General features: G+C 40.6%; 2 protein-coding genes across 2 annotated transcripts; one reads left to right on the top strand and one right to left on the bottom strand.

The window, feature by feature from the left end:
- The first annotated feature begins 5007 nt into the window (after positions 1-5007).
- On the top strand, positions 5008-7127 carry LOC5512930 (ankyrin repeat domain-containing protein 36A). The gene has a single exon (XM_001633192.3). It carries the CDS (start codon positions 5408-5410, stop codon positions 6605-6607), a length of 1200 nt encoding a protein of 399 aa, XP_001633242.1. The 5' UTR covers positions 5008-5407; the 3' UTR covers positions 6608-7127.
- Positions 7128-7339: 212 nt separating this feature from the next.
- Positions 7340-24608, bottom strand: LOC5512929 (uridine-cytidine kinase-like 1). The gene is made up of 22 exons (XM_032382394.2): positions 24452-24608; positions 24268-24368; positions 22541-22594; positions 22014-22120; positions 21549-21609; positions 21283-21347; positions 21148-21192; positions 20743-20814; positions 20464-20519; positions 19944-20019; positions 19299-19356; positions 19147-19208; positions 19021-19037; positions 18658-18756; positions 18299-18392; positions 12203-12265; positions 11179-11301; positions 10257-10338; positions 9844-9869; positions 9181-9238; positions 8803-8901; positions 7340-8231 (listed from the first exon to the last, which is right to left on the bottom strand). The coding sequence occupies exons 1-22, from the start codon at positions 24586-24588 to the stop codon at positions 8179-8181; spliced, it is 1608 nt and encodes a 535-aa protein (XP_032238285.1). The 5' UTR covers positions 24589-24608; the 3' UTR covers positions 7340-8178.
- Between the last annotated feature and the right edge of the window lie 1438 nt (positions 24609-26046).

The following is a 26046-nucleotide window of genomic DNA, read 5'->3' as shown; positions in this document are numbered from 1 at the left end:
GCGCCGCACGCGGGAGATGCCGGTGTATACAGCATTCGTGATCTAGCTCTCTAAGCTGTGGTCTATGATAAACAAACGTCTTGGAGTCTGGATAGTCTTGCCCTGCACCCGGTGGACTGTCCCCCAGCCCGCGGGGGTCAAAGCGGATGGTTGCTGGCAATCGGGGGTAGTTCTTCCTGTGGTGCTCTACCAATCGCTGCTGAACAAGGGCCCCCACCTTGTTGGTCGAGCACACCCACATATCGCTTGGGTGGGCCTGCTCGATCGCCGCGTCGAACGCCACCCCATCCCACTCCTCTCGAAATACCTCAAGCTGTTGGGAATCTGTCTGACACCAAATCCGGCCCTTTATGTCGTGGAGCCTGGAGGAGGGCGCGGCAGAGCCGCAGTCGCATGTACTGCACGGCTTTCCGCAGTCTTCACACAGGCAGCGGTAGTCGGACTCGAACAAGCGGATGAGCATATCGTGAGGCCCCTCTTTATCTCCCCAGGGCGGGACCTGCCCATAGTCGCCACAACACACTACCTGACACGGCCGCGTGGCGAGATACCCTAGGATGGCGCGTAGCACTTTAGTCTGTACCTTACAGCACTCGTCAATGATGATTACTTCGGCAAGACGGTCGAGTTTGTGCCCCAGCTCGGAAGGTCTCCACTCCTCTATCGGCTTCTCCGCTGGTATGCAGAGGTAGTGGTGGTAGGTTTGAGCCTTCACCGCGAGGCGCGGGTTGTTGTGATGGTCGTGGGCGAGGTCGTTCTCGGGGGTGAGCACCACAACGTCGCGGCCGCGGAACATGCTCACCGCCCATGCTCACCGCCCATGCTCACCGTGTTAGGGTCTTCCCCGATCCTCCTTGGCCGGCTAGATACATCTTCGCAGAGGCTGCGGCCACTAGATCGCACGGCAGACTCGGCGCATTGCTTGGCTCCCTAGCCAAGCTCCCCGACTTCTTCGGACCCCAAGCCGCTTCGGGTCGCCACTCGTACCCAGACTTCTTGTGGCGCCACTCTCCATACCTCGGATTTCGCTCTACGAGCTTTACACCACTGGGCACCGCCTTTGCGTATATGGCATCTGTGCACACTCGGAGGACGTCTTTGCGAGGGATCCGCCTCAACATGCGTCGCAACGCTGTTTGTGTACGTCAAGGCGAAGGCCCTGATATGGTACCATTGTGAGCGCCGGGCACCGTCTTTGTATTGGATCAGATGAGCCCTGTCGGCATGCTCGAAGTTAAGTAAGTGGTCGGTGCCCGCAAGGAGGTTTGTCAGATACGCGGCTTCTTCACGGTCGCGGACTACGATCGAGGACTCGTCGCCATGGCGAGCGCACTTGCCTACGAAACGGACAGCGAGATCTCGACCCTCAGGGTACTGCGATTCTTCGCCGCCGGGGCGGCACGCGATGGAGTGGGGGAACTTGATGGAGTCCTTTTTTCCGACGCTATACAACACCTCCCTCGCCGTGGCCATGACGAGGTCACCCGAGTCTAACAGGTCCTTGAGCTCTGGCGTGGTGATCCAGCCCTCGTTTTGTTCCAAGTGCTGCCCTACCCTCCCGGAAGTGTAGGGGTGGCAGGCCTCAGAGAACTCCCACTCGGTCAGCTGAATGGCCCCGGTCAGTTGAAGAACCTCGCTCAATGGCCGTCCCACAACATCCGCGATACGATAAACGTTCGTAGGGAAGCCGTATTTCCGTACCAGATCAATGGCGTCCGAGGCGCCGCCGAAGACACTGTCCTCGCATCCTAGGTACGCCGCACGCATGTCGATGTGCGCATGAGGCTGCGCCCCTAAATTTTCCTTGCTATTCCACACTTTGGACTCAACCTGTGCCGCTCGCCAGACGCCCCTGTATTTAAGAGGCGTTGGCCTGATGTTCTCTCTTTGGGTCCACTTCTTGAAGCGATACCCTATTGCACCGCCCATCGAGTGCGTAGCTTCGGTGTACTCTTGGTAGGCTGGGTGGTCATCAGGGAGCCATTGAGGGTCATATCCTTTCTCGTCTGTAAACGCCCTGTCGATAGCCCATTCGTCTTGTCCCGATCGGTACAGTTTGCCTTCGTGCGTGACTATAACGCGCCCACACAGCCAGATCCTCGTGCTTCTGGGGATCGCCCTGTTTATAAAGCGAATGAGCACCTCTCGCACTTTTGCCTCGCGCGTTTTTGTGGCGGCACTGGTAGCGCGGGGCGATGCCTCCCCCTGACATAACGAACGAAGCTCCCCCTCAGCCTCGAAGTCTAGGCCGTGGACGCTCGCGATCGCAGGTGGTTCAGTCGGAAGCCCCGCCTAGGCGTGGTTATTGTGGCAAGGGATAGTGATCCTCGTCTTAGTCTTGTACTTCCCCGAGTCCCACAGGACGTTACCCAGGGCGTCCACGGCTACTAGCTTTACCTCGAGCTTCTTTTCCATCTCAAAGAGGTCTTCTTTGGTGCATCCCGTAGTGGCCAGCTTCTTGTCGAATCGCTCGAGGATCTTGCCTCGTGTCTTGGTTAGACCAAGGGAGCGCGAGGTGCCGCGATTCCTCAAGAAGTCGGCAACATAGCTCACAACACAGTTAGCGAAGGCGTCACTCCCCTCTCGCTCAAACATTGGCCCAGGCTCACCACTCTGCTCAGGTAGAGGGCGAAGCTCGTATCTCACGTAGACGAGGTACTCTCGTCCTTTCTCCCAAATACCCGCATCGATGCCTTCCAGGGCACTGACTGTGATTTGGCCCCCTCTTTTGACTAACGACCCACCGATCTTGTGCTCCGAGCGCCCTTCCTCCTCTGTGATTGGCCCCAATGGCTCTGCGGGGGCCTTACCGGCGACCGTACAGAGTCTGTAACGCCGGTCGGGGTCTACCATCTCAAGCACCGGTGGCAACACTGCGTTTGCCCGCAGAGACTCTCGCTCGTGCGATACCCACCACACAGAGCCATCGTCATTAATACCAGGCCCCCGCATAACCGGCTTTAGAGCAATGACACCTGCTGTACCAAGATCTCGTATCTCCTGGTAAACACCGGCCCTTATGTCTCGGCCCCGAAGAGTGGCATCCACGCTTGGGAACCGAAGATGGGCGCCCCCGACGAAGAGAGAATAGTACTTCTCGGGGTCTAAGCTCTCTGGGCCCTTTTGCCGCCGTCCCGGCAGCAAAGGGTCGAACTCGCGCCATACTTCCTCTGTCCACACTTTCGCCGGTACGAGCGGCTTAAGCAGCTTGTGTTTGACATCGTCGGGGATGTCCTCGTCCAGGATGTTCTGGACCAGCCCTGCCAGTACGGCGGGCGCCTCTTTGTCGCGCATGCTATTGAGAACCTCCTCTATGTAAGCGTCCATGTTTGGGCACACCTTGTGCCACCCAGTCTCTAACTGCCCGTATCACAACCGGCGGGACGAGTTTTTGGGTACACCTTGTGCCACCCTGTCTCTAACTGCCCGTATCACAGCCGGCGGGACGAGTGTTTGGGTATGCCTGTGCCACCCAGTCTCTAATCGCCCGTATCGCGGGCCGCGATGTCAGACAGGACGAGCGTTTGGGTATGCCTTGTGCCACCCAGTATCTAACTGCCCGTACCGCGGGCTGCGATGTCAGACAGGACGAGTGCGAACCATCCCCGAGCGCGCCTCTCGACGCCACGCATCCTCTGCCCTTCACGATTCGCTCCGCAGGGGCGGCACAACCGGGTCTCCGACTGAGTCCCTATGCCGCAGATCCTGCACGGCACGGGGAGGGGGCTGCCCTTACGGAGCCTTTGGAGGTGCACCTTGCAGTAGGTGTCCATGCACCTCTGGCCGCACGTGTTTGCGTGGCCGACCTTTAGCCACCCGCAATAATCTTTTTCCGCACTTCATCCTTCGAACGCTCGGTATACCACAGGACAGACGGAGGTCTAATTGCAAGGTTCCCACTCGTTTCTATGAAAGGCCCAGTCCCGCTGCTGTCGATAGACAGCGGATTAATGATTGCTAACCATCGCTAATTACCCTTCTACGCGGAGTGTGTTTTGCGTAGATTTACCTATCTACGCGAAGTGGTCTCGACGTAGAATAATAACCAGCAACTGTTAGTCTACACGAAACGCGTTTCGGTGCCACTGTAACCCCCCCAGCCTGGAATGGGGCTGGGGGGGTCGGAGGGGGGGCTCGCGCCTCCCAAGCCTAAGACGGGGCTGGGAGGCCCGGAGGGGCGATCCGCGCCCCCCCCCCCCCCCCCCCCCAGAATGTGAAATCCATATGTGATGAGTAAGAGGGGTGGGGTAGGGGGTATTTAATTGGTCATTACCAGCAATGCAACCAAACAAAACAGATAAGTAGCTGCACTTCTTACTGAAGTGTCCAATTTATAATAGGCCCAGTAAAGAAATCCTTGATGTCTTAAAAATGGTTTATATTGAATTCAACGAGAAAAGTCTGTTTCATTAACTGACAAAACCCACCACAAAAAGCTGTTTAAAGAAGCAAAATTAACGGTTCAAACATAGTATGTAACAAAATTTAGATGCCAATAATAAAGTATTTTACATTTCTTTTATTGGAACAGGAGAGTATTTGACGGTCTTTCAATAAAAAAAATACCCAATTTTTTGGCGGCCAGAGGGTAGCAGGGTATTCTGCCTACCCACGCCCCCAGGGTGCGCGCATGGAGCTTATCTCTATGTCAGGATATGGATTAGAACAGTATTATCCGCTTTAGTGCTTTATGTTTAAACAAAATTACGCCAGCGCCATGCTGTCACTGACAAGGCCAGTTCCTAGATACACTCAGACAATTTGGTTTAGCATTAGATAATAATAATAGTAATCTTTAAATAACTTATTACGAGGAGTAGCCAGAATTGGCTGGTCAAACAGAAATATCGTTTATTATGGCTCATTTTGGTGACGAATTAGGCATTTTTTTTCTGCAAGTCATGTCGGACTGACATCCGACTAAATGGGTATTTGGCATAAAAGGCGCCTTGTCGACACTGTCTGTCGAAATTGAATTTAAATCCTCAAGATTAAATTCCGTGAAACGAATAAATTATCGGCTAAAGAAAACATTGGAGTGATTCAGTCGTAGACGAAATAGAAAAACAACTCGAAAACGTAGACAGTAAAACGCGAAAGTGAGGATCTCTACGAGTTTATTTGTCTACTTATTCTAAACGATCAAGTATAAAATCGTTTTCTTTGACATAACGTTCGTAATGGCTTTTCTATCACGGAAAACTGTTTGGCACTCATAACTAAATCCGAAAACCGAATACACCTGCTTTTTCGAAATTAGCTCTCAGTGTCCTCAGACACGTGATTTGTTCAGTTATGTTAATCACAGAAGACGCCAAATTGAGTGCACTGCAGGAGAGAAAGCCACTACAAGGCATACGCGCCACTGCTACATGGTGCAGTCGAAATCACGACCAAGTCACATGAAATGGCATCTTTACACCATGCAATCATACAAAGGCGATGGCGACAGGCTAGACTGCTGGTGGAAGTCGGAGCCGACGTGAACAGGCAAGGAGATGAGGGAAGAACTCCTCTAATGGAGTTATGCTTCGTTGACAACGAGGACAAAGCATGCTCGATGGCCAAACTGTTGCTTGAGAACGGTGGAAATGTCGGAATCAAAGATAAACAAGGAAAAACAGCTCTCTCTTATGCTTGTATTTTAAAAAAGAAGAAACTTCTGAAATGGTTAACTCGATTTGTTGATTATGACTTAAATTCAACGGATTTGGATGGAAATACGGCATTGAATTATGCTATTTTGGCGGGAGACGAAACGGTTGTCATGGAACTCGTCAGGAAACTGAAAGCGTACGGACTAACCGTTGATACTATCAATAGGAAAGGAGAAACACCATTAATTAATGCTCTGAAATCCGAAAGGACTGATATTGCAGATATATTATTAGAGATAGGAAAAGCTTCTTTGCAAGTATGGGACAGTGAGACTGGTAAAACAGCGTCCGAGCTTAGAAAAGACATAATAAAAAGACGAAAACGACGTCCGTTTTCAATACCATCGGCATTTTTACGAGAAGTCGGAGATGTTCGTCCGAAAAGAGGAAATAAAGAAAAGAAAAATAAAGTCAAAAGCGCAAATACAAAAAGGGTTGTTCTTCCCCAAGTCCTAACGCCGTACAATCGACCAGTTACGGCTCCAGACAGAATTGATGTCCCAAGCTTTTTTCAGCCATTTCCTCCCATTTGGGAAGACTTATCGAAACTGTTTATCATCTATAACCAACAAAGCTCAGATTTATATCGCAAAGGTTACAAGTCTGTTAGATATGTGCATGTTGAACCAATAATTACAGAGGACGAAATTGTTGAGGAAGACGATACGGCGTCTTTGCCTGAAAATGCGAAAGGTTTAAATGAATTAAACATTAAAATGAGAGGCCTTTGCAGGGCAGCAGGAAACAAAAAGAAAATAATGAGTATGCTTGCGAACCGCGGAAAAACAGATTCAGAAGAATCGGGAAGATTGTCAAGCTTGTCTGCGACAGGGCGAGGAAGTAAATTAGCTGGAAAATTAAGAGCAAAAAGTCCCGCTGTTCAGGCTTTTGCAAGTCTGAGTAAAGATTTGAGTAAAAAGAAAACCAAAGAAAACACTTCAGCAGAATAACAGAACTCAGTTGGCTACTTCAACTTGTTAAGTATACCAAATGACGTTCACCTAATTGTGCTGTGTTTTACACCTCGAAAGTTCCTCGGAATTGAAGAGGAGACATAAATGGTATATTTTAGTCTGGTCAAAAAATAAATAAAAAGACATGTGAAGAAGTCATTACAATTTTTAGCTGACAATTAATGTCATAAAAATGATTTTAAATTTAAGAGCTAATCTCTAACGCTTCCTATGGAAATCATTCAAAATATTGTCTTCTACGAGGCATGAAGGCGCCCAAATTCATGACATTGTTTTTAACCTGCCAAACAGGTTATAGGAAAATCTGGAAGTAATTGAAATAGAAAACAAAATAATTTAATTGAAATTCAAATTTATCTTTTTATAGCAAATAATGACATCTCGTTAGTTTAATGTGTCATCGTTTGTGTTTTTTTAATGTTAATTAGACAAGCTGATTATGTTGTCACTGGGAAACTAACAAACTTAAATATATAAAAAATCATTCCATATGCGATATTATTTAGATTTTACTGAAAAATATTTCCCCTCTGATCCATCCAAGACATAATATACAAAACTTTCATCCCTTTTTAACAGTTTTCAGTGTTTAAATTATTGAATGTTTAGTTTTAACATAAATGGCGTCTCATAAAATTAAAATATTCTTCTTTTTCTCCTGAAGACATTGGGCAACACATCAGCATTCAAAAACAAGGAAAATCAATGTTTCTCGAAACTTGTTTTTATTGATGGGAAATTAAGAAATAGTACAACCAAGGAATAATGTTTTTACTGAGTTTTTTTTACAGACGTATCCTGGAAACCCATATTTATCTTATAAATAACATTGAGTCAAGTCAATCTGCGGGAGCCTTATAGCGACAAGCAAAGATCAGCAAAATTCACCAAGACAAAGAGACTATGATGGTCTCTTGCCAAGACTTCTAATGCGTTAACACAAGCACAGAAAATGTGTTTAGAATTCACATACCATCTCAAATTATTTTTTATATAAATCAAAAATAATTAAGATGTACTATCATTGAAGCGAACTAAATTCCCTGTGAAATTCAATATCCATCCAAGAATAAAAGTCCTTCCAACATTCAAATAAAGCCAAACCAAACTATGCCACACAAGCCGGACCAAGTCCACCTCAAACTTGACATTTTTAATTTGGCTTTTGTAATTTCTCCAATAACTGGCCACTTTGTCAGCTTAAAATTAACTTGTTTTGGTATCGGTGAGAAGACAATAAAGCCTTGACTGGCGTGGAAAAAAGCCTGCGTATGAACGACAACCCACACATTGATTGGACACAAATATTTGTTTAAAATGTCATCCATGGCAACAGTATATATCTTTGTATTGAATAGAAATTTAACCTTCCAACGTCTTATATAAACTTTGTACAGCTAGTACGGAGAGACGACTGCTCGAAATGCTAAAACGATGCATGAAAATGTCTGCAAGATTAATAATATCATGTCTTCTTGCTCAAGTCACATGCACGACTATGTGTTGCTATGTTATATATGGTGTTTACTATTCTATTATCAGCTCTGCTAGGTGCTTGGTGTTCGGTACTCGGTGCCAAAATAGCGGTCTCCAAAGTTTCCTAAAGGGGTTTAAAGAAATATCAGCAGATAGTTAAGTTAGATCCATGTCACCGTTACAGTTGTAGTTCTTACTATTGTTGCTGGAATTGCAATTACTGCTGAAGTTGGTAAAGATGTACTTAAATATTATTGTTGTCGTTGACATTATTTTAAGAATTTAAAAGCTGTAGTGATGGTGTTGATGATGATAATATTTCTGGTAGATCTGTGCTTTCTACTTCAGAAATTCTTGCAGTCATTTCAATAGTTATAAGAAGGCATTGATGAAAATCAACAGATCATGTGGATGACTATGATAATGACGGCAATGATGATGATGATGACTATGATAATGATAATGATGATGATGATGATGATGATGATAATGATGGTAATGATGATGACGACTATGATAATGATGATGACTATGATAATGATGGTAATAATGATGACTATAAAATTGATGGTGATGATGATGACTATGATAATGATGGTAATGATGATGACTATAACGATGACTATGTTGATGTTTACGATGATGACAACGACTATAATGATTACGATGACAAGTTATCATTGTCTTATACGCACCTATTCCAGGAATGATGTGATACTGATCATTCAGCTCATTGTCGACAGCAGTGGTGACGATGTTTACCTTAGGATAAGCATATGCTATCGTATGGACCCCTGACCATATCGAAAAGGAATGAATCAGTAACGATACACAACCTGTACCACGTCGACCCCACACACACACAGCAGGATAGTGCGGACCTCAGACGAATCAACATAGATACAAAAGCCGTATCCCGTCTACCAAAGTCGTTTAGTACGGGGTACAAAAAACTACCCCTCCCTTTAAAATTTGTTTGGTTACCATCTGGATATCGGTAATAAAAGATATCCATGCCACCAACGTCGATCGAAGTAGAAGGAAAAGCAAAAAAAAAAAACCCTGACTTGTACCTGATTTTGCAGCTATAAGTGAAACAAAAAGAATGTTCTCTTCCTTGACTTCGTGGTCCTAAAAATAAAAAGCTGCATTAAAACCGGCCAGTCTTTGAAAACAGGCATTGCGCATATGTGGGAAGGCCATTAGAATATATATTGACTGCTTGAATTATTTTTTTATTATCATGGGATTTCTATTGTGCGGATTTTTCTCAGAAACTGATTATTCCGTTTGTTTTTGTTTTTAGTTTTTCCCATCCCTTAATTTCTATCAAAGGATTGGCGCTCCATTCCTTGATTCCTTGTGGTGCAGCAGCCAAATACCAAAAAGCTATGGGTATGGTATGAGTTTGGCAAGCTTTCGCAGATCAGCCCCTAGTCTGTCCAATCCTTTTGTTGCCACTAGGGGGAGATGTTTTGCGGTATTGTGGTAATTAGACCCCCCCCCCCCCCCCAAACGTTCCCCCCATAACTAGGACAGAGTGGCAAAAGCCCTTGGTAACCTGGCCTGAATTACCCACACTGCTTCTGGGAATTAGGCTACTAAGGCTTGAAGCCACTTCTCAGTATCCAGCAAAACACTTTTTCGACCTTACGTTAAAAATGCTTCCTTTAACCATATGGCACGAATGTTGATAATAATAAAGTAATGTTCATTAATAGTATGGGAAAACTTACGAGAAGTACCCGAATGGCCATCAATGCTGGAATGGTAAAAAAAAACATATAAGGAACATAAAGCCAAAAAGGCGGCAACACATTGCAACGGAAAATTTCTTTTTAAGAGTACAGACGTGAAATGCTCTCTAATCAATTTAATAATGCGTTTCCTCAAAACCACAACGTGGACATGCCAAAGTTTTATAGTCTATCTAGGACATGGATGTTAGCGCTTAACTTTGTACGGTAAGGTAGTTAGTTTTTGAAGGTAAGCTATCAAATGGAGACAACCATAAAAAGTCATTTTAATGAATCTCCTCAAAGCTGTTGATTATGTTCTCTATAATATTACCTAGCAATACATAAGCCCTCCCGACCCCACCTGACCCGCCACCCCTGACCCAAATCCCCCTCTACCTTCTTCGCCCTACCTGCTGCTCCAGTTGCAACGGTAGCGTCCATCAAGATCACATGATCATCACTGATGTCTTTAGGCAATCGCAAGTAGTGCAGCTAGAAAGAATATAAAGCAGAGTATGTTAACTAAAAATCTCGGGCGAGGAAGGGTATGAGGGTACAGTGTGTGTACAGGGAGTCAAAGACTTTTTATCATATTAGTCCATTAAAGCCGCATTGTCACCAGTTTACTTTTGGTAGATTACATAACAATCTCCAATGATTATTAACGGAAAACGCGAAAAATATTTCAACATTATAAAAGCAGTGAGTCTGTTGGAAGTTTCTTCGAGGATGTGAATGATATTTTAGGACAGACTCTAAGATATTTTTTTGTCTGTTTAGGTTTTCGTCGGCCCTTCCGAAGTAAATTGGTCATAATGCGGCTTTCAAACCAGAGCAACAAAGAATTGTAAAACTTTAAGCTTTAAAACGAGTGGGAGCTGGGTTAGAGATCCTTTGTTCATTGTATGGTATTCCTGTGGTCCACTTTAGTTGGTCACGTGGTTCAGGCTTTCCTGGATTGTTGTTTAACACGTAGCCATTTTGGGGATTGACCAACATTTTGAATAGATCGAGAAAACGGTCCCACAATCCAGCCTAGTCCCCCAATAGGCGACTTGCACTAAGAAATCACGTGACAAACGATTGACAAGCTCGCGCGCGCTCCAACGTTTGGCGGAAAATAACAACAGCAAAAGCGACTTTTTCAGCGCTTACAATTAACCAGAACGTGTCAGATTATGTAAGCGCTTATTTTCAATGAAAGATCATTTTTTCGTCGCTATCTGGCAAGTAGGCGCTGTCATTTCTATGTTTATTTCGACACGACTTTATCACTCAAAAGGCCAATTGATTTCTTAGTGCACCTTTTATACTGTTTAGCAGAGATTTTACCTCTGGTTCGTCTGTTTCATCGTTGGTTTGAATGAGGATCTTGCCAATTCTTATCTCCTTGCAGACAGATGCAAGCGCTGGCTCAAGCGTTTCGCCTGCACGTAATATGGACACGCCGCACAGCTGAAATAATCAGAATGTGAATGACCTATCATGAAATAATCAGAATGTGAATGACCTATCATGAAATACACAATCGTCGCCCCCCACAATGGTTAAAGTGCTTAAAGCCTTTAGGTTTGACTATCAATATGCGAAAACTACATGATTAATTAAAATCCGAAAACAGGGTCCGTTTTCGATTAAACCAGAATAAGTTATAGCATTTTGATTTTTAATTTCACCGCCCTTCGTGACCGCGCCCTATTGACCTGTTTGGTGACGCATAAGGGGATTTTTTTCACGTGACCAGTCAAAGGACTCTAGTTTTGGTGGAAACAAGTTCTAAGATTTGGACGCACAGGACCATTCGAGCAAACGGAAACGGGAGTTACATGTCTTCCCCCAGTTCCAGTCCTGATTCATGCGACAGAATCGGATGATTCTGAATGCAAACGGAATGCTAAAAAGCATTCTGGCGGCCCTTAGCCTAGAAATGAAAGGGCATGTCAAGGTCGGATTTCAAGGACGGAGAGTGATAAAGCCTACCATAGAGGGGGGAGTATGGATTTCATTCTATTCTCTTTCGTTACGCTCAGGCGAATAGAAAAGATTTCTAGTTTGAATATAAACAACAACAACAACAACAACAAGCGTTGAGGGGTATAGCACGTGGGTCGGCATCAGTTATTTCTAATACATGAGCTTCTAATACATACAGTGTGTATATTGACAGGCAGAAATACAACCATCAGAAAGCAGGAAAGAGAAAATTTGACTCGGTTACAAGGGGTGTGCGAAGTCAAGTAGCTTGAATACATTACGCTGGAATATTTAAGCGATTGAGCATCCCCAAGGGGATTGTTAAATGAAGTTATGTCAACAAGAAATTCCAATTTCTGGGACTGCACATTGGATTACTTACTCGTTTCCCCATGAACTTCTTTCCCTCATAGGTATTCCCCCGAGAAGTGACCACATTCTGCGTCTAAGCAAACAAGAAAACGCGGATAGGTTAGAGACGCATAAAGCGTAAAATATAAGGCTAGACTATATTGGTATGTACAGTATTTCCCTGAACAAAAGAGAAACAAAGTCATTTTGTTCGTCCAATTATTTCGCATACACCGCCATTTTGCACACGTCTCTATAACAAATACGCCTTTATTACGCTAACGCTATTATTACGCAAACGTAGTTATTACGCACACGCCGCTATTACGCGCACGTCGTTATTACGCACACGTCGTTATAACGCACACGTCGTTATTACGCACACGCCGCTATTACGCAAACGTCGCTATTACGCATCCCGTTATTTCGCACAAGCGTATAACACACACGTCGCTATTACACATAAGTCGTCATTTCGCAGACGTCTTTATTACGCACACGTCGTTATTATGCGAAACATACGCAAACATCGAACGCACACGTCGTTATTACGCACATGTCGTTATTATGTACACGTCGTTATTACGCACACACCGCTATTACGCACACGTCGTTATTAAGCACACACCGCTATTACGCACACGTCGTTATTACACACACGTCGTTATTACACACACGTCGTTATTATGAGAAACATACGCAAACATCGAACGCACACGTCGTTATTACGCACATGTCGTTATTATGTACACGTTGTTATTACGCACACGCCGCTATTACGTACACGTCGTTATTACGCACACACCGCTATTACGCACACGTCGTTATTACACACACGTCGTTATTACGCACACGCCGCTATTACGCACACGTTGTTACGCACACACCGGTATTACGCACACGTCGTTATTACGCACACACCGCTATTACGCAAACGTCGTTATTACGCACACGCCGTTATTACGCACACGTCTTTATTACGCACACGCCATTATTACGCACACGTCGTTATTACGCACACGCCGCTATTACGCACACGTCGCTATTACGCACACGTCTTTATTACGCACACGCCATTTTACGCACACGTCGTTATTACGCACACGCCGCTATTACGCACACGTCTTTATTACGCACACGCCATTATTACGCACACGTCGTTATTACGCACACGCCGCTATTACGCACACGTCTTTATTACGCACACGTCGTTATTACGCACACGTCGTTATTACGCACACGTCGTTATTACGCACAGGTCGTTATTACGCATACATCGTTATAACGCACACGTCGTTATTACGTACACGCCGTTATTACGCACACGTCTTTATTACGCACACGGCGTTATTACGCAAACGTCGTTATAACGCACACGCCGTTATTACGCACACGTCGTTATTACGCACACGTCGTTATTACGCCGGTAATATAAGGAATATGTTTATTCTACGCAAAACCCGCCATCACGTAAACGCCGATATTACCGAATTAATGGCCACGCCGATATTACGAGAGCTATGATCTCTAATCATACGACAGAGCCGCTGTTACGAAGACTTGGCAAGATACGCGTTATGGGCGTGGCGCAATGGGCAATGACACTACCAATAGTGAACAAGTCCGTCTCAAGTATCTTTTAGACATGGTTTGGAGAACACAATGTATTCTGGGGGCGAGTTGCACAGCTTCCTTCAGGGACGTAGCCAGGGGGGTGGCCCAGGGGGCTCGGGGCCCCCCTTCTAGCAGCCAAAAAAACAGTAAATGTATGAGACATTATATAAAATACAGGGGAAATGCCTTGAAAGGGCCTTTTGGGCCCCCTCCTTTTAAAAATCCTGGCTACGCCGCAGTCCCTTCACAGATACAGCTTGAGTTAATTTAGAAGGATGACGTCGTCAAGAAAGCGCAAGTTACTCGCTTCCTCTATGCCGGATTTGCTTGATCAATGTTATGGCAAAAGATACATTTCAATAGAGAAACAAATCCGCTAGAATCTCAAATTCAAAATTCATTCATAAAATCGTCTGACAACGAAAACGTTTTTTTTTTTTTAATTGCTTAGCGGAAAATTATGCAGTTGGGAACTATAATTTCTAAAATAGCAAGATATTTCAAAATTCAAAGTTAAACCCAAACAACAGTATCACCGAAGTCGGAATCATGGACTGAAATGGGCATGTTTTGAAAATTTGATGGTTATTGACGGCCTACAATATAGTGTTATTTTTTTTATTGGTTTGAAGTCATAATGCTTGTTTATGAAAAGGGTCCTAAAAAATAGAGCTTTTCCCAGGAAACGAAAAAAAAAGAGACAGGGTAAATGAATCGGCACTATAGGAGCAATAAAACGATATCGCACACCAGCTAGAGCGACAAAAACTGTCGAACTAATGGATTTACTTTTTTATGTAAAAGCTTAAGCTGTCACGAAAATTACGGTAGCTTTCGGAGAGAGTTGAAGAGAGGAAACAAAACAGTCAGTAAAGGTGGCGACACCAAAGCAATAAAACGATATTGAACACGAAAAGCTCTAGCGACAAAAAACTTTTATATCAATCGGAAACTTCAAAGAAGAAGAGAAAACTAAATCATTATAAACTAATGAAAATGGTAATTTTCTTAACGGGCGTTCAGTAATAACAAATACAACAAGAAAAGGGAAAAAAGAGATTATAAATCACTACAAACTCGGTGTTGATAAGAATATCCGTTTTAAGCTATTTAGTATTTGGCATTAGAAACACAAATTCAAGAAAAACAAACACACAAATATAGCGATGGTACAGAGGATTTCAGGTAAAAAAAAGCTTTTCATAATTTCGCAGAGAGGACGTAACATTATGAGACAAATGACCGATCGCTCAAAATTAAAAAAAAATCTGATTAAACAAAGTCGACAGGTTAGGTGTCGTGGGGCACAGTGCCATGATAGCTCACACAAGCTGGTAAAAGATAAAAAAAAAATAAAGACAAATTTTTTCCCCTTCTTTCCCATTTTTGATAAGGTTTTGAAAAGGATAGTAAAAATACGGATTTCCAAATAAAAATACATTTAATAGCAAGTGCGTCTAAGTGACAGCCATTTATAAAGAAAAAAAACGTAAACAAATGTCCACTGGTAGCGATTTGTTTACTAAAAGAGTCGTTTAAAATTCGAAAGAAACTAGCCCTACCACATTAAGAACTTTAGAAAAACAATTTTAGAATTATCTTTACTAGTTTAGAAGTGTAAATATAGCTCCAGCAACACAAATTCGTGACAACTGCGCAATTGCAACTGCACTCTGACAAAAAAATTTAATAACATGAGTTTTATTAGGAGAAGCGACTAAGATCAATGCTTTCGTTGCAGCTAATTCGAATTTTACCGCAGTCATTAAACTGTATCTCACAGAGGAAATATACCTGAATTGTGATTTTCTTTCATAGAAAAGACACCGGTTACTTGGCTATATGAAAGAAAAGTAATCAGATCTGTTAGAAATGTCAAATTCAATCTGTCTTTCATAAGATAAGGAGTTCTTCTATTTTTTGCTAGGATTCATACATGAAGTCCATAAAACGCTAATATTCGATCGATAACATGGCAAAATTAAAAAAACTACCATTTAACATTCGTTTTCTGTCACGTGTGTTGAACTGTCAAATTTACTCAAAATACCTTTTAATTACTAGTGTTCCCCTTTAAACCCCTTCAAATCGTCGTGATTCAAAGCGAAATAAATATTTGGGCAAAGTATCTAATTCTGTCTCTGTTTCCGGTGGCCGTTAGATGGTTTCTAAGGAGAAACTCACCCCAAAAAAGTATTTTTAGGGGAATTGTGATACCTCGAGTTTCCTCTCTTTTCTAGAACTACACTTTAAATATGGTAGATAAAATATTTCAATAAGGAAAGTTTTTTTTGTATCATTTTTTTAAAGAAATATATATTCTTCAGTATTTTCAGCTGAAGATCCACTCTTAGATCCAGATCTAACATCGAGGGCCAATATTTTGAAAGGAACCCATCATCATAAGTTTAAAATTGTTTTAATCGTGTTCTTTTGGGGCAACACATGTAAAATAAAATAACGGTGGAAAATAAACAAATAATTTTGCAAGGAAAAAGCATAGGCAGATTAAGCTGTCCTAACATTGAGGCATTGAACATGTAAAAAACAGACAAAACAATAATGAGTCAAACACAAGATAAGCCGAAAAGCTAACTGTTTGCGAGAGAGAATCAATACAAAAGAAAATCCCGTTTTCTATACGCATTGTATCAAACAAGGAAAGTGTTTGACACTCTGAAACTCATTTTACAGGTGAGGTTTTGAACTACCTGTAAAATTTGCACACGAAAAACACGTGCTTTTTTTCTTACCGGTTAACTGTCAAACACGGAAAATAACTGAATGCAATGGGAAAACAATCCTCGTTCGACCCAACTCTTAGGCTAAGATAATTTTGATTTTCTACCTAAGCTCTAGCAAATGATACATCAAAAATAAATTGTATGTTTTTTTTTTTCGAGCGATACTCTAGGAATGAGAAGACAGAGAAACACTGTCAAAGCAGAAAACAATAAAACTGTCGGTCTTTTGTCTAGGAGTCTTTTTTTTTTGTTTTCAAGGAAACAAAAAGACACAAAAAGTCCACTTGAAAAGAATGAAAAAAAAAAATTTTACGAATGACCATCTCTGTCCTTCAAACTCTTCACACAAAAATTTAGCGAGAAATAGCTTGGAAAACAGCTTGATATAAACTTCGGCTAAAACAATTCAAAGCATTTGATCCGAGATCAATAAACCGACGACTACTTGCTACTCCTATAGCTCTAAAACCCATGGTAACAGGTATTTCCCCCTGTTATGTTTACTTTTTCTCTTTACTAGTTATTTAAAATTTATGACGCCATTCACTCCATACAAAGTTGTTTTCATAAGACCAATCTAATCTGAGATTTCTAATATAAAGGTTTGTAAACTAAACATAAAACACGCCTTTGAAATAAAAATATCAACATCGTCGTATGTCTTGATTACCTTTTATAACCAGTCTCATCGATTTTGCGACATCTCTTTTACTATCAAGTATCTAAAAGCGCTATATCTGACCTTTTCACGCCCAAAATAATAATAGAGAAAACAACTGGCACTTTTACGGATAAAAACACAAGAGGCAAACAGAGCCCCTAAATGTCTCTCTTTTCTCGAACCCAAAATTGCTAAAACCTTAAAAAAAGCTTGCGACGTTTGCTTTCCTTTCAAGTATTCAAAGGCGCTTTATCTGACCTCTTCCCGCCCAAAATGATAATAGAGAAAACAAGCTATGAATCAAGACAAGGTTGAAAAAGTATTTTGTACGCCTCTGTAAAACAGAGTAGTTGCGCGGACGTTTCGAACCCTTCTTAAGAGCCCTACACCACGTAGACTATATAGTATTTTTTCTACAGCTTGTCTGTAGTCTTTCTTGTTATACCAATAGAAGAAACAAACTGGCACTTAAAGATGAAAACACAAGAGTCTATTTTTTATGAATGTCTTTGTTTCCCCGAAACCAAATGCACTTTGTTTCGATGATTGCGTGGATGTCACCCGCAAATGGTCGTTGGCTCGTTTCGTGTCCCGTTGAGAGGGAGAAAAAAGCAAATTATCAACCATTGGTATCTTTTATTGTTCACAGCACGTACGGCAAGGTGCCATAAAAAATAGTTTAAAATTTGATACGCCTCATCAATCATCTTCCAGACATTGAAAATACCTGCGAACTTATGCGGGTTCGTTCAAACAGTATGGTCTTGTCTTTCAAAATTCATAGAAAAGTATTATTGCTCAAAAGTCTCTAACGGAAATTATTTATATAATAACTTATTCATTACTATTCAGTTTCAGTTTAATCGTTGTTTATCGAGGGTAACATACTGTATTTAACCGAATATACAGTTTTCTAACATATGGCCCTCGGTTAGTAAGCACTCGGTTAGTAAGCACACTCATTGGCTTCTATTCAACATTAACCTTTTCTCCCCGGGTTTCTTTTTAAAGGGAACGTTTGAAATTAAACAAAATTAGAATCGAAATTTTCTAATGACGATTAAAAAATAGACAGTTGACAGCGATCACATAGACCACGTGGGTTTACCTTAAAAGGAAGCAGGGACAGCGCATGCTCAATAAGGATTCTCATCAGCCGCTTGGAATAGAATATGAAGTCGTCGCGGGTTGTCATCTTATTACTAAAACAAATTGAAAAAAAGTGACATTAAGCCGTTTGGTGACGTTGTAAAGAAGCTTTTCACCAAAAATAATAGAGGCTCTACCAAGAAATTACTAATAATGTTAGGACAAAGGTTATAAGATTACCATATTAAATAAGTCAGTAAACTGGGTCTGAAAATATCACCAGGTTCACCCTGCTCCACCCCCACCCTCTCCCCTATGTGTACACGCCCCTACAACATGTGGCATTATCCATATCTTATCAATATCTGCATAGCGCACCGTATAATAGTGTGGAGTCCACGGACTTGCGGAGTGCCTTCCACGATACTCAGACTATTAGGGAGAGGCTGGTCTTGGTGGGCTGATACTAGCTGAGATCTAAGACAGCAGAGATAAGAGTCTAGGTCAGTTGGCAATTTTTCATCCTCAGAGTGTAACACAAGACAAAAAAAATGCGACAATTGACACACTTATAGTACGTAGAGACATTTCCTGCCTGCCAAGACTGGAATTTAGGCGGATCGCTATCATTACCTTTGTATCACAGACAGGTAAAAGTTGTCAGTGATGCAAGTTAATGGCTGAGATCCACTTAAACAAGGGTAGGGTTAAATCACACAAAGAAGAATTTCAAGAGTTTACCTGAAATTGAATCCCCTCTGAAACACAAAAAACAAGAGTAAGATATACAGTAGCAATAAAGTTAATATACAGTAAATGTGTATGCTTGGGCATGTAAAAATTTTGGGCACCTAAAGTACAATGTACCTGTTCCAGCTGTGTTTTTACATGTGTTACTATCAAGTCTATTGCTACATCATTTTCTCCACCTATTGTAAAAAAAAATGTTTAACATTAGCTATATGTGCTAACACAATGCCACAGTAGACATGATATTGAATAAAGGATACAGTAAATACCTCTAGGGACTACTATATCAGCAAAAGCCATTGTTGGAGCTATATGTTGGTCGAATGCCTGCAAACAATGAAGTACAGCATAAACTCAAGAGGGAATACTGGGAGGGAGGGAATACAGAGAGTCCGAAAAGATTGGGACTTTTGTTATTTTCATACAATACAAAGAGACGTGATTTTTTACCTAGTATACGACACCCCCACAGCCACTCCTGTATTGCCCCCACACCTAAACATATCCCATGCCATTTTGGTTGCACCGATTGTATGGACTCTAATATGAGGAAAGTTACTCCGGAGTGATAGACCATTGTCCCTGAGCGCCGGGTGGCAGCAAACTTCACTGGCTCTTAAAAACCGATAAAAGTTGTCTGAATTATGACTTTACAAACACTTGATTTTGTACTGTATTTAACAAGCTCTGTTTCCTAGCCAACCAGCAGACATTTCCTTAGTGACAGCATTAGGTGGCTTTGGAAGGCAGGGCTTATTGGAGAGGGGCTGAATTTCTAGGAATTACATGGTCTGTGCCTACTATACACAATATACATTAACTTGAAATTATAGGATGTAACCATTCCAGAGGGGTGATGTTTTTATCTGATACCCCATTATAAAAATAAAAAGAAAATACCAGACAATACTTACAGGCTTAACAAACTTGTTATACTGTTGAAGTACCCCTGGAAGTTCTCTTCCCCTCTCTGTAATATCACGCTTTAATCTAGGAAGAGATCATGATCATACAGTGATGAATTACCCTTTCTGTGAAATACAGCCATCTCTCTGCTCACTGGTACTTTCACAAGTTAACAGTTTTAATCATGGAAACCTTCTTTTCCCCACTATCTTACAAACACTTAAACCATTGTGAGCAGGTAATTGAACTATTGGACACATTTTTAAAAGATGTCGGCCAGGGAGAGTCATTTTCACTTTAGTGTGTCTTTAGTGTGTGTACATTTCAGGCTAAAAATACTTTTAGCATGGATTTTAAATGAATTTTGCAAGGATTTTAGGGTCTAATGGTACTAAAAAATAAAATAAATAACACATTTTTCATGAAGAAAATGCCACTTTCCACATGCACAATCCATTCAGGAATCAAAATGTTTGATACTGTACTCCCAGTCTGTACTTTAGTATGATAAAAACTTCCAGTAATTACCTTCTAGCTAGTCGAATGTCAGGATCTGTGTCAACGAATACTTTCATATCCATTAACTGAACAAAAGAAAAGAGAATGCATTAGTCTTTTATATGTAGAATAATAATGAAAATCTGACAAGAATGTTTTTCTTGAGGCTTTTAATCTGTTCGTCTCTTTTATCAAAAAGAGAGGGGCTTATAAACCATTCACCATGCCTACCAAATTTAAGCCATTTGACCTGCTAAACACACACGCAAAATTCCAAGTTGTAAAAAGTGCAAAGCAATTGTAACATACATCTCTTAGCTCTTTATATGCAAACGCCATAATTCCTTCAAATATGATAACATTGGCTCCATACAGATCAGTCTGAAAGGGTAATCACAGTGTAAGAACAGAGTGAACAAAGTATGCTCCATGGACCATGGCCATGAGACACAAGTCTGTGGATGTATTGTGTTCAAGGGGACTCTGGAGGCTACCCTCCTAAGAAAACCTTGACATAATTCTTAAATGCTAAAAAGGCAAAATATATCATAAATAACAGTGTCATTAGTCTCATGATATTTATCTATCTTTCTATTTTTTTTTTCTACTTTTGTACCACTGTTCTAAAAAGAGGGCCTATGACTAAATTTCAAATAAAACAGGATGGGTTCAATATCATAACTGTATGCATGGAAAGAGAATTATATCACAAACCTTTTCTGGAAGTCTTCCATGAGTCTTAAAGTCATAAATTGGAATCTGCAATGTTACAATAGCTTTCCTGTTAATTATTTGCTCCTGGACAATTTGCAATACACTCAGGGGTATGAATAAAATTTGGATACATACTTGCACACTTTTTCCTCTTTTTAATCTTTTTAGAACCTTTGCTGCCAGATCAGCATCAAATGCATCTGAAATATAAAATTTTTTTCGAATCAATACAAGTACATGCAGTCACGCCATTTTTTTATTTTAATGCATTAATTAAAATCAATCGATCGAGGCTGAGTACCAACCAGTACATAAACCATTCAAATAATTAAAATAAAACATCTAATAGCTTCTGCATATTTCAGCTATTTCATGAATAATGAAAATGAATGCTACCTTACCAGGGTGGTCAAAGTTGTATTCATTTCTTGCAGCCATTTCATGTTGCTCGCTTGACAGTACCTGTTACAACATACATTAGTAAGAAGGGTTATTGATTGTCTCTCATATAAAGTGGCAATCTTATTGCAGAATCAATAGCATTCCAACTTCAAATGAAACAGTTGTTACAAATGAGAGAATTTAGTTTTGAATTGTTTTATTTTTCAAAATTGCAGGCTATTCAATTTTCATAATGGATAGTAATCTAATTTTTAATGTTAACTTTATTTAATTACATTTCATAATCCAAATAAAACACAATAGCATAACCGTTAAATAATTTTTCCCACAAACAGAAAAAAAAAAAAACATTTAATTTTGTGACTGCATATTGTAACTATACTTGTAAGCAGACAGCAATAATAAGACAACCTTTTCTTTTGTCTTCTTACTAGAAAGTTTACTGTAAATGCTGTTTTTTTTACCTTGTAAAAAGAGTCCAAGGAGAGCATGCTGACCCATGGCACTCCTAGCTCTTCAATTATCCTGTTAGCAACAGTGGTCTTTCCTGATGCACTGCCCCCGCATAAACCTGGAGAAAAAAAGAAATAATGAAGAAAATGTGAATTGTGTATATTGTCAAGTTCAAAGGAAGTATTTTTGCTTTTTAAGTTTGAAATATTATGAAGACTATAGAAAAAAAATGGTTTGCATAAGTTTGGATCTGGTTTAGAAAATAAAATAGAAAATAATAGAAAAGGGAATAACCTTACTTGGGCAATTATTGGATGATGATAATCATCTAAAGTGACAACTCACCCCCTTCTCTAAGTCCTAGGAGGCTATACAGCAGGTATTGTTGCACATTTACAACATACAGTAGAAGGTTTCAAAAAGCTGGATAATACTTCAACTTTGGATTTACAGATTTTTATTCAAGTTCTTATGTCTAGTGAAGGTTTTCAATGCCAAGTGCATCGGTACTACATGTAAAGTTAGCAGTAATTTGTACCTATGACAAATGGTTCCTTGAGTTGGCCTGTAGGGTCATACCATGGTGGTCGACCTGAAATAAGGGAGTTAATTCCTAAATCTTAAAGTTTATGGTAAAACATTCATTCACCATAAAAAATATGCTGCAACTGCTAAAAACCAACAAACCAACCCTTACAGTTAGGGTCATATTCAGGACTACAGACTAAGTTAATATCTCAACATAGAGGGCTGTGATGTTAGAAATTATCTACACTCATTTGGTCCCGCTAACCATAAAACATATGGGGAATCATCAAGATTTAACAATATTCTTGTTATAACAATGCAAGTTTTCAGCCCCTTGACATAATCTTTATATGACCTTCCCAAGGTACAGGGGAGTGATTTTACCCTTGCATAGGATAAGACTAAACTAAAGATCTATTGATTTTATTTTGTTACAAATAATTAACAGATGCAAAAATAAAGAAGAAAGATATATGGCAAGATTCAATTTAGGAATTTATCAAAAACCACCGAATTAATCCCTCAAAGAAATCAAGTATCAGACTAGCTGCAAGTTTCCCAAGTAAAAATTTTGCTCAAAGAACTAAAGGTTTGTTCTAACTCCTGTTAGCAGGATTCAACTGCATATTGCAGACTAACCAAGCTGTTCTACCCAGTTCTTGTAGTCATATACATTTACGTCTACAACACAAACCCACAATGCCATTAGCTACAGACCGCATATCAGGTATGGCTTCTGTGGTAAGCTCTTGAACCAAAATATGGCATCATGTTTACATATGAAAGCAATTTAATCAGGGAAATGATCCACAATATTGCTAGCAAATCTATACAGTAGTTTTATCTAGAATTGAATATATAACAATGGTTTGCTTGTGGGGTGGACTCCAAAAGAGGTTAAACTAAGTTTCTTTTCAAAACCCTTATTTGCTAAGCCAAACCAACCTTGCAATTCTTTATCTTTTCCAAAGAGTGGTTTTCAAAAAAACCTGTGAAATACTACTTAGTGTATTTAGTACTAATACACTGTAATGTCATTGTTCTCTTTTGTTCTGGCTTGGCTATTACACTTTAACAATTAAATTTTGTTGCACATGACTTTGAAAACCACTCTAATATCATTTAATCACTAATTTCGAGGTATTAGCAAAGTACTTTAGTATTGAATATTATACATGACACTCTTAGTACCATGCTAGTCTTACAAATCATGGTTATCATAAATCATGGTTATCATATTGTATATCTGTGGACCTTTAGGAATTTTCATTTTCAAAGCCTTGGTATGGAATGACATTGAAATTTGTAAGAACATATTTGAAAAATTTGTGCCAAAATATAATTAAAATTCACATCATTTCATTATTTGCGAAAAAAAAAAGGAAAAAATAACCGCAGATCAGAGTTACTCCAAAACTACCCCTCCTCCCCTCCCCTGCAAGTACAAACATATGTTGTGTACATTTTTGCCGCATGGAATATACATAGCAAAGCAAAAACAAATTTACACATAACTTCAGTTCTTATTATTTCTTCCTATTTATAGAGAACATGAATTTCAGCCTTTTACAACAGAAATCATGCCAGATATGTAATTATAGATCATTCTTTGCAGTGTTTTCAAAGAAATTTTCCTGTTTGGAACGAACACCTTTTGAATGGAACAAACTAGGAAAATACTATAAATAGACAACTTAGGAAGCGTAGAATCTCCCAGAAACAAAAATATATTATTACCTGCAGTATATATAGTTTTGTTTGTCCGCCGAAAAACTATTACTGTATTCCTTTGAGATTTTGTGGGAGAGTTCGGGGGAGAAAGACCTTGTTCTTCGATGCTGAAAATAAAAAGAGCACGCAAAATAACTTGCTATTTTGACGGGACTATCCAAAAGCGAAAATATCTTTCTGATGTGCATACCTTTCTGAACTCCCTGAGCTGTCATCATTTGGAGAAATCGAACGTTTATTTAGGTCTAAATGCAACGGCTCTGTCTTGCAAGAGCCCGACATGTTTTTGGAGGAGATAACATGCAACACGTGATAAATAGAACGCATGCGTATGTCTCCGCTGACTCAGTAAATTTAGCAGACGCTTGCTGACACTTGTTTTGTCACGTTACAGTCACGCATGTACTTTTGACAAGCTGTCAAAATAATTTTATTCGACACAAATGTCAATAATTCTTTCAAGCATAGAAATATCGAAAATAACACAATACGTTCGGTCCTAAACAGTTCTTGCTCACTGCTCCTTTTAGATTAAACTATATAGAGTATCGACTTGCAAGATATATCCGGTTTTGAAGAGTACTAAAATTAGAGAGTTTTCCGAAGTCTCTAAAAACCATTATATAACAAAAAGCCGATATGTTTAGAAAGCTGATATAAAATGACACATTACATCCCACACGTTTGTGGAAGATTGCGAAACTCTAGTGATATTTTAGACTATACGTGATCTTTTTCTAGTAACCATAGAGCTAGAAGTTCATTCTAGGAACTGATTTCTAAAGACACATTTCCAACCGGTTTGAGAGACATTAAAGATCAAAATTGGCTTTATTGTTTTACAAGCTACACCCGGGATACAAGAAGAGCGTTTAGGCGCTTGAATGAAATTATATAGATGATTAAACTTTCGAGAAACTGTCATGCGAACTAGATTTGTTGGATCCATTTGTTGCTTATTATTACCCTAATCCCACGACGCTCTTACAGGTACCGCCGCTATAACAAGGCATTCAAAAACCTAGGAAAAACCAGCTGAGGTATAGCATATGGCGTGCGGGTAATTCAAACATAACCCGTGATAATACAAGAACTGCAAAGCAGGAAAATAACACTCGATCTTTATCATTGTGGCAGTTTTAATTACAAGGCCCATCAAAGCTTCAATGTTTGGAATGTAAGCCAGCGCACTCAGGCCTTCAGAGAGGGCGTAGGAGGCCAAGTTTGACAGCACGCTTAGAATTCCGATTTGATCGAATGTCACAGAGGAAACCTCCACTAAATCACAGCGCTGAACTGCTCTTTTATTTCCAATAACGCGAGTGTTAATGACTACTAAACTAGTCAAAAAAGTAAATAATCCTGACTATGTTTGATATCTCTAATATACGGCTGGCTATATAATATTGTTCTACTTACAAAACCACACTCTAGGACTGCATATATAAAGAGCCCTTTCAGAGTGGGCTAGGCTCCGATAGGTTTACGTTCGTGGAGAGAACAACTGTTGCTGTGGCGACCTCAATCGACCTTCGCATTCCTAATATTTCAGAAACAGTCTACGACCCGTGAAGGATATTTATAATTTGATACCCAAAGGCAGCAGAGCTCCTCTTTCAAAGTTAAATCTGACGTATGTCGAATTCGGGCCGCTTCGCCTTCTTCAAAAGTGTTGGATGTTGCCTAATTTTTAATTTACACCCATAATCATTATCATAAGTTCTGTGGCACTACTAATTTGGCCAAATAAAAAATATATTGGTGGTAAAAGTTTCCACTAGTTAA

The sequence above is a fragment of the Nematostella vectensis genome, chromosome 4, assembly GCF_932526225.1.
Source record: "Nematostella vectensis chromosome 4, jaNemVect1.1, whole genome shotgun sequence".
In the NCBI taxonomy this organism is placed as follows: Eukaryota; Metazoa; Cnidaria; class Anthozoa; order Actiniaria; family Edwardsiidae; genus Nematostella; species Nematostella vectensis.
Note: the sequence above shows the minus strand (reverse complement) of the source record. Positions and strands in the feature narration are given on the sequence as shown.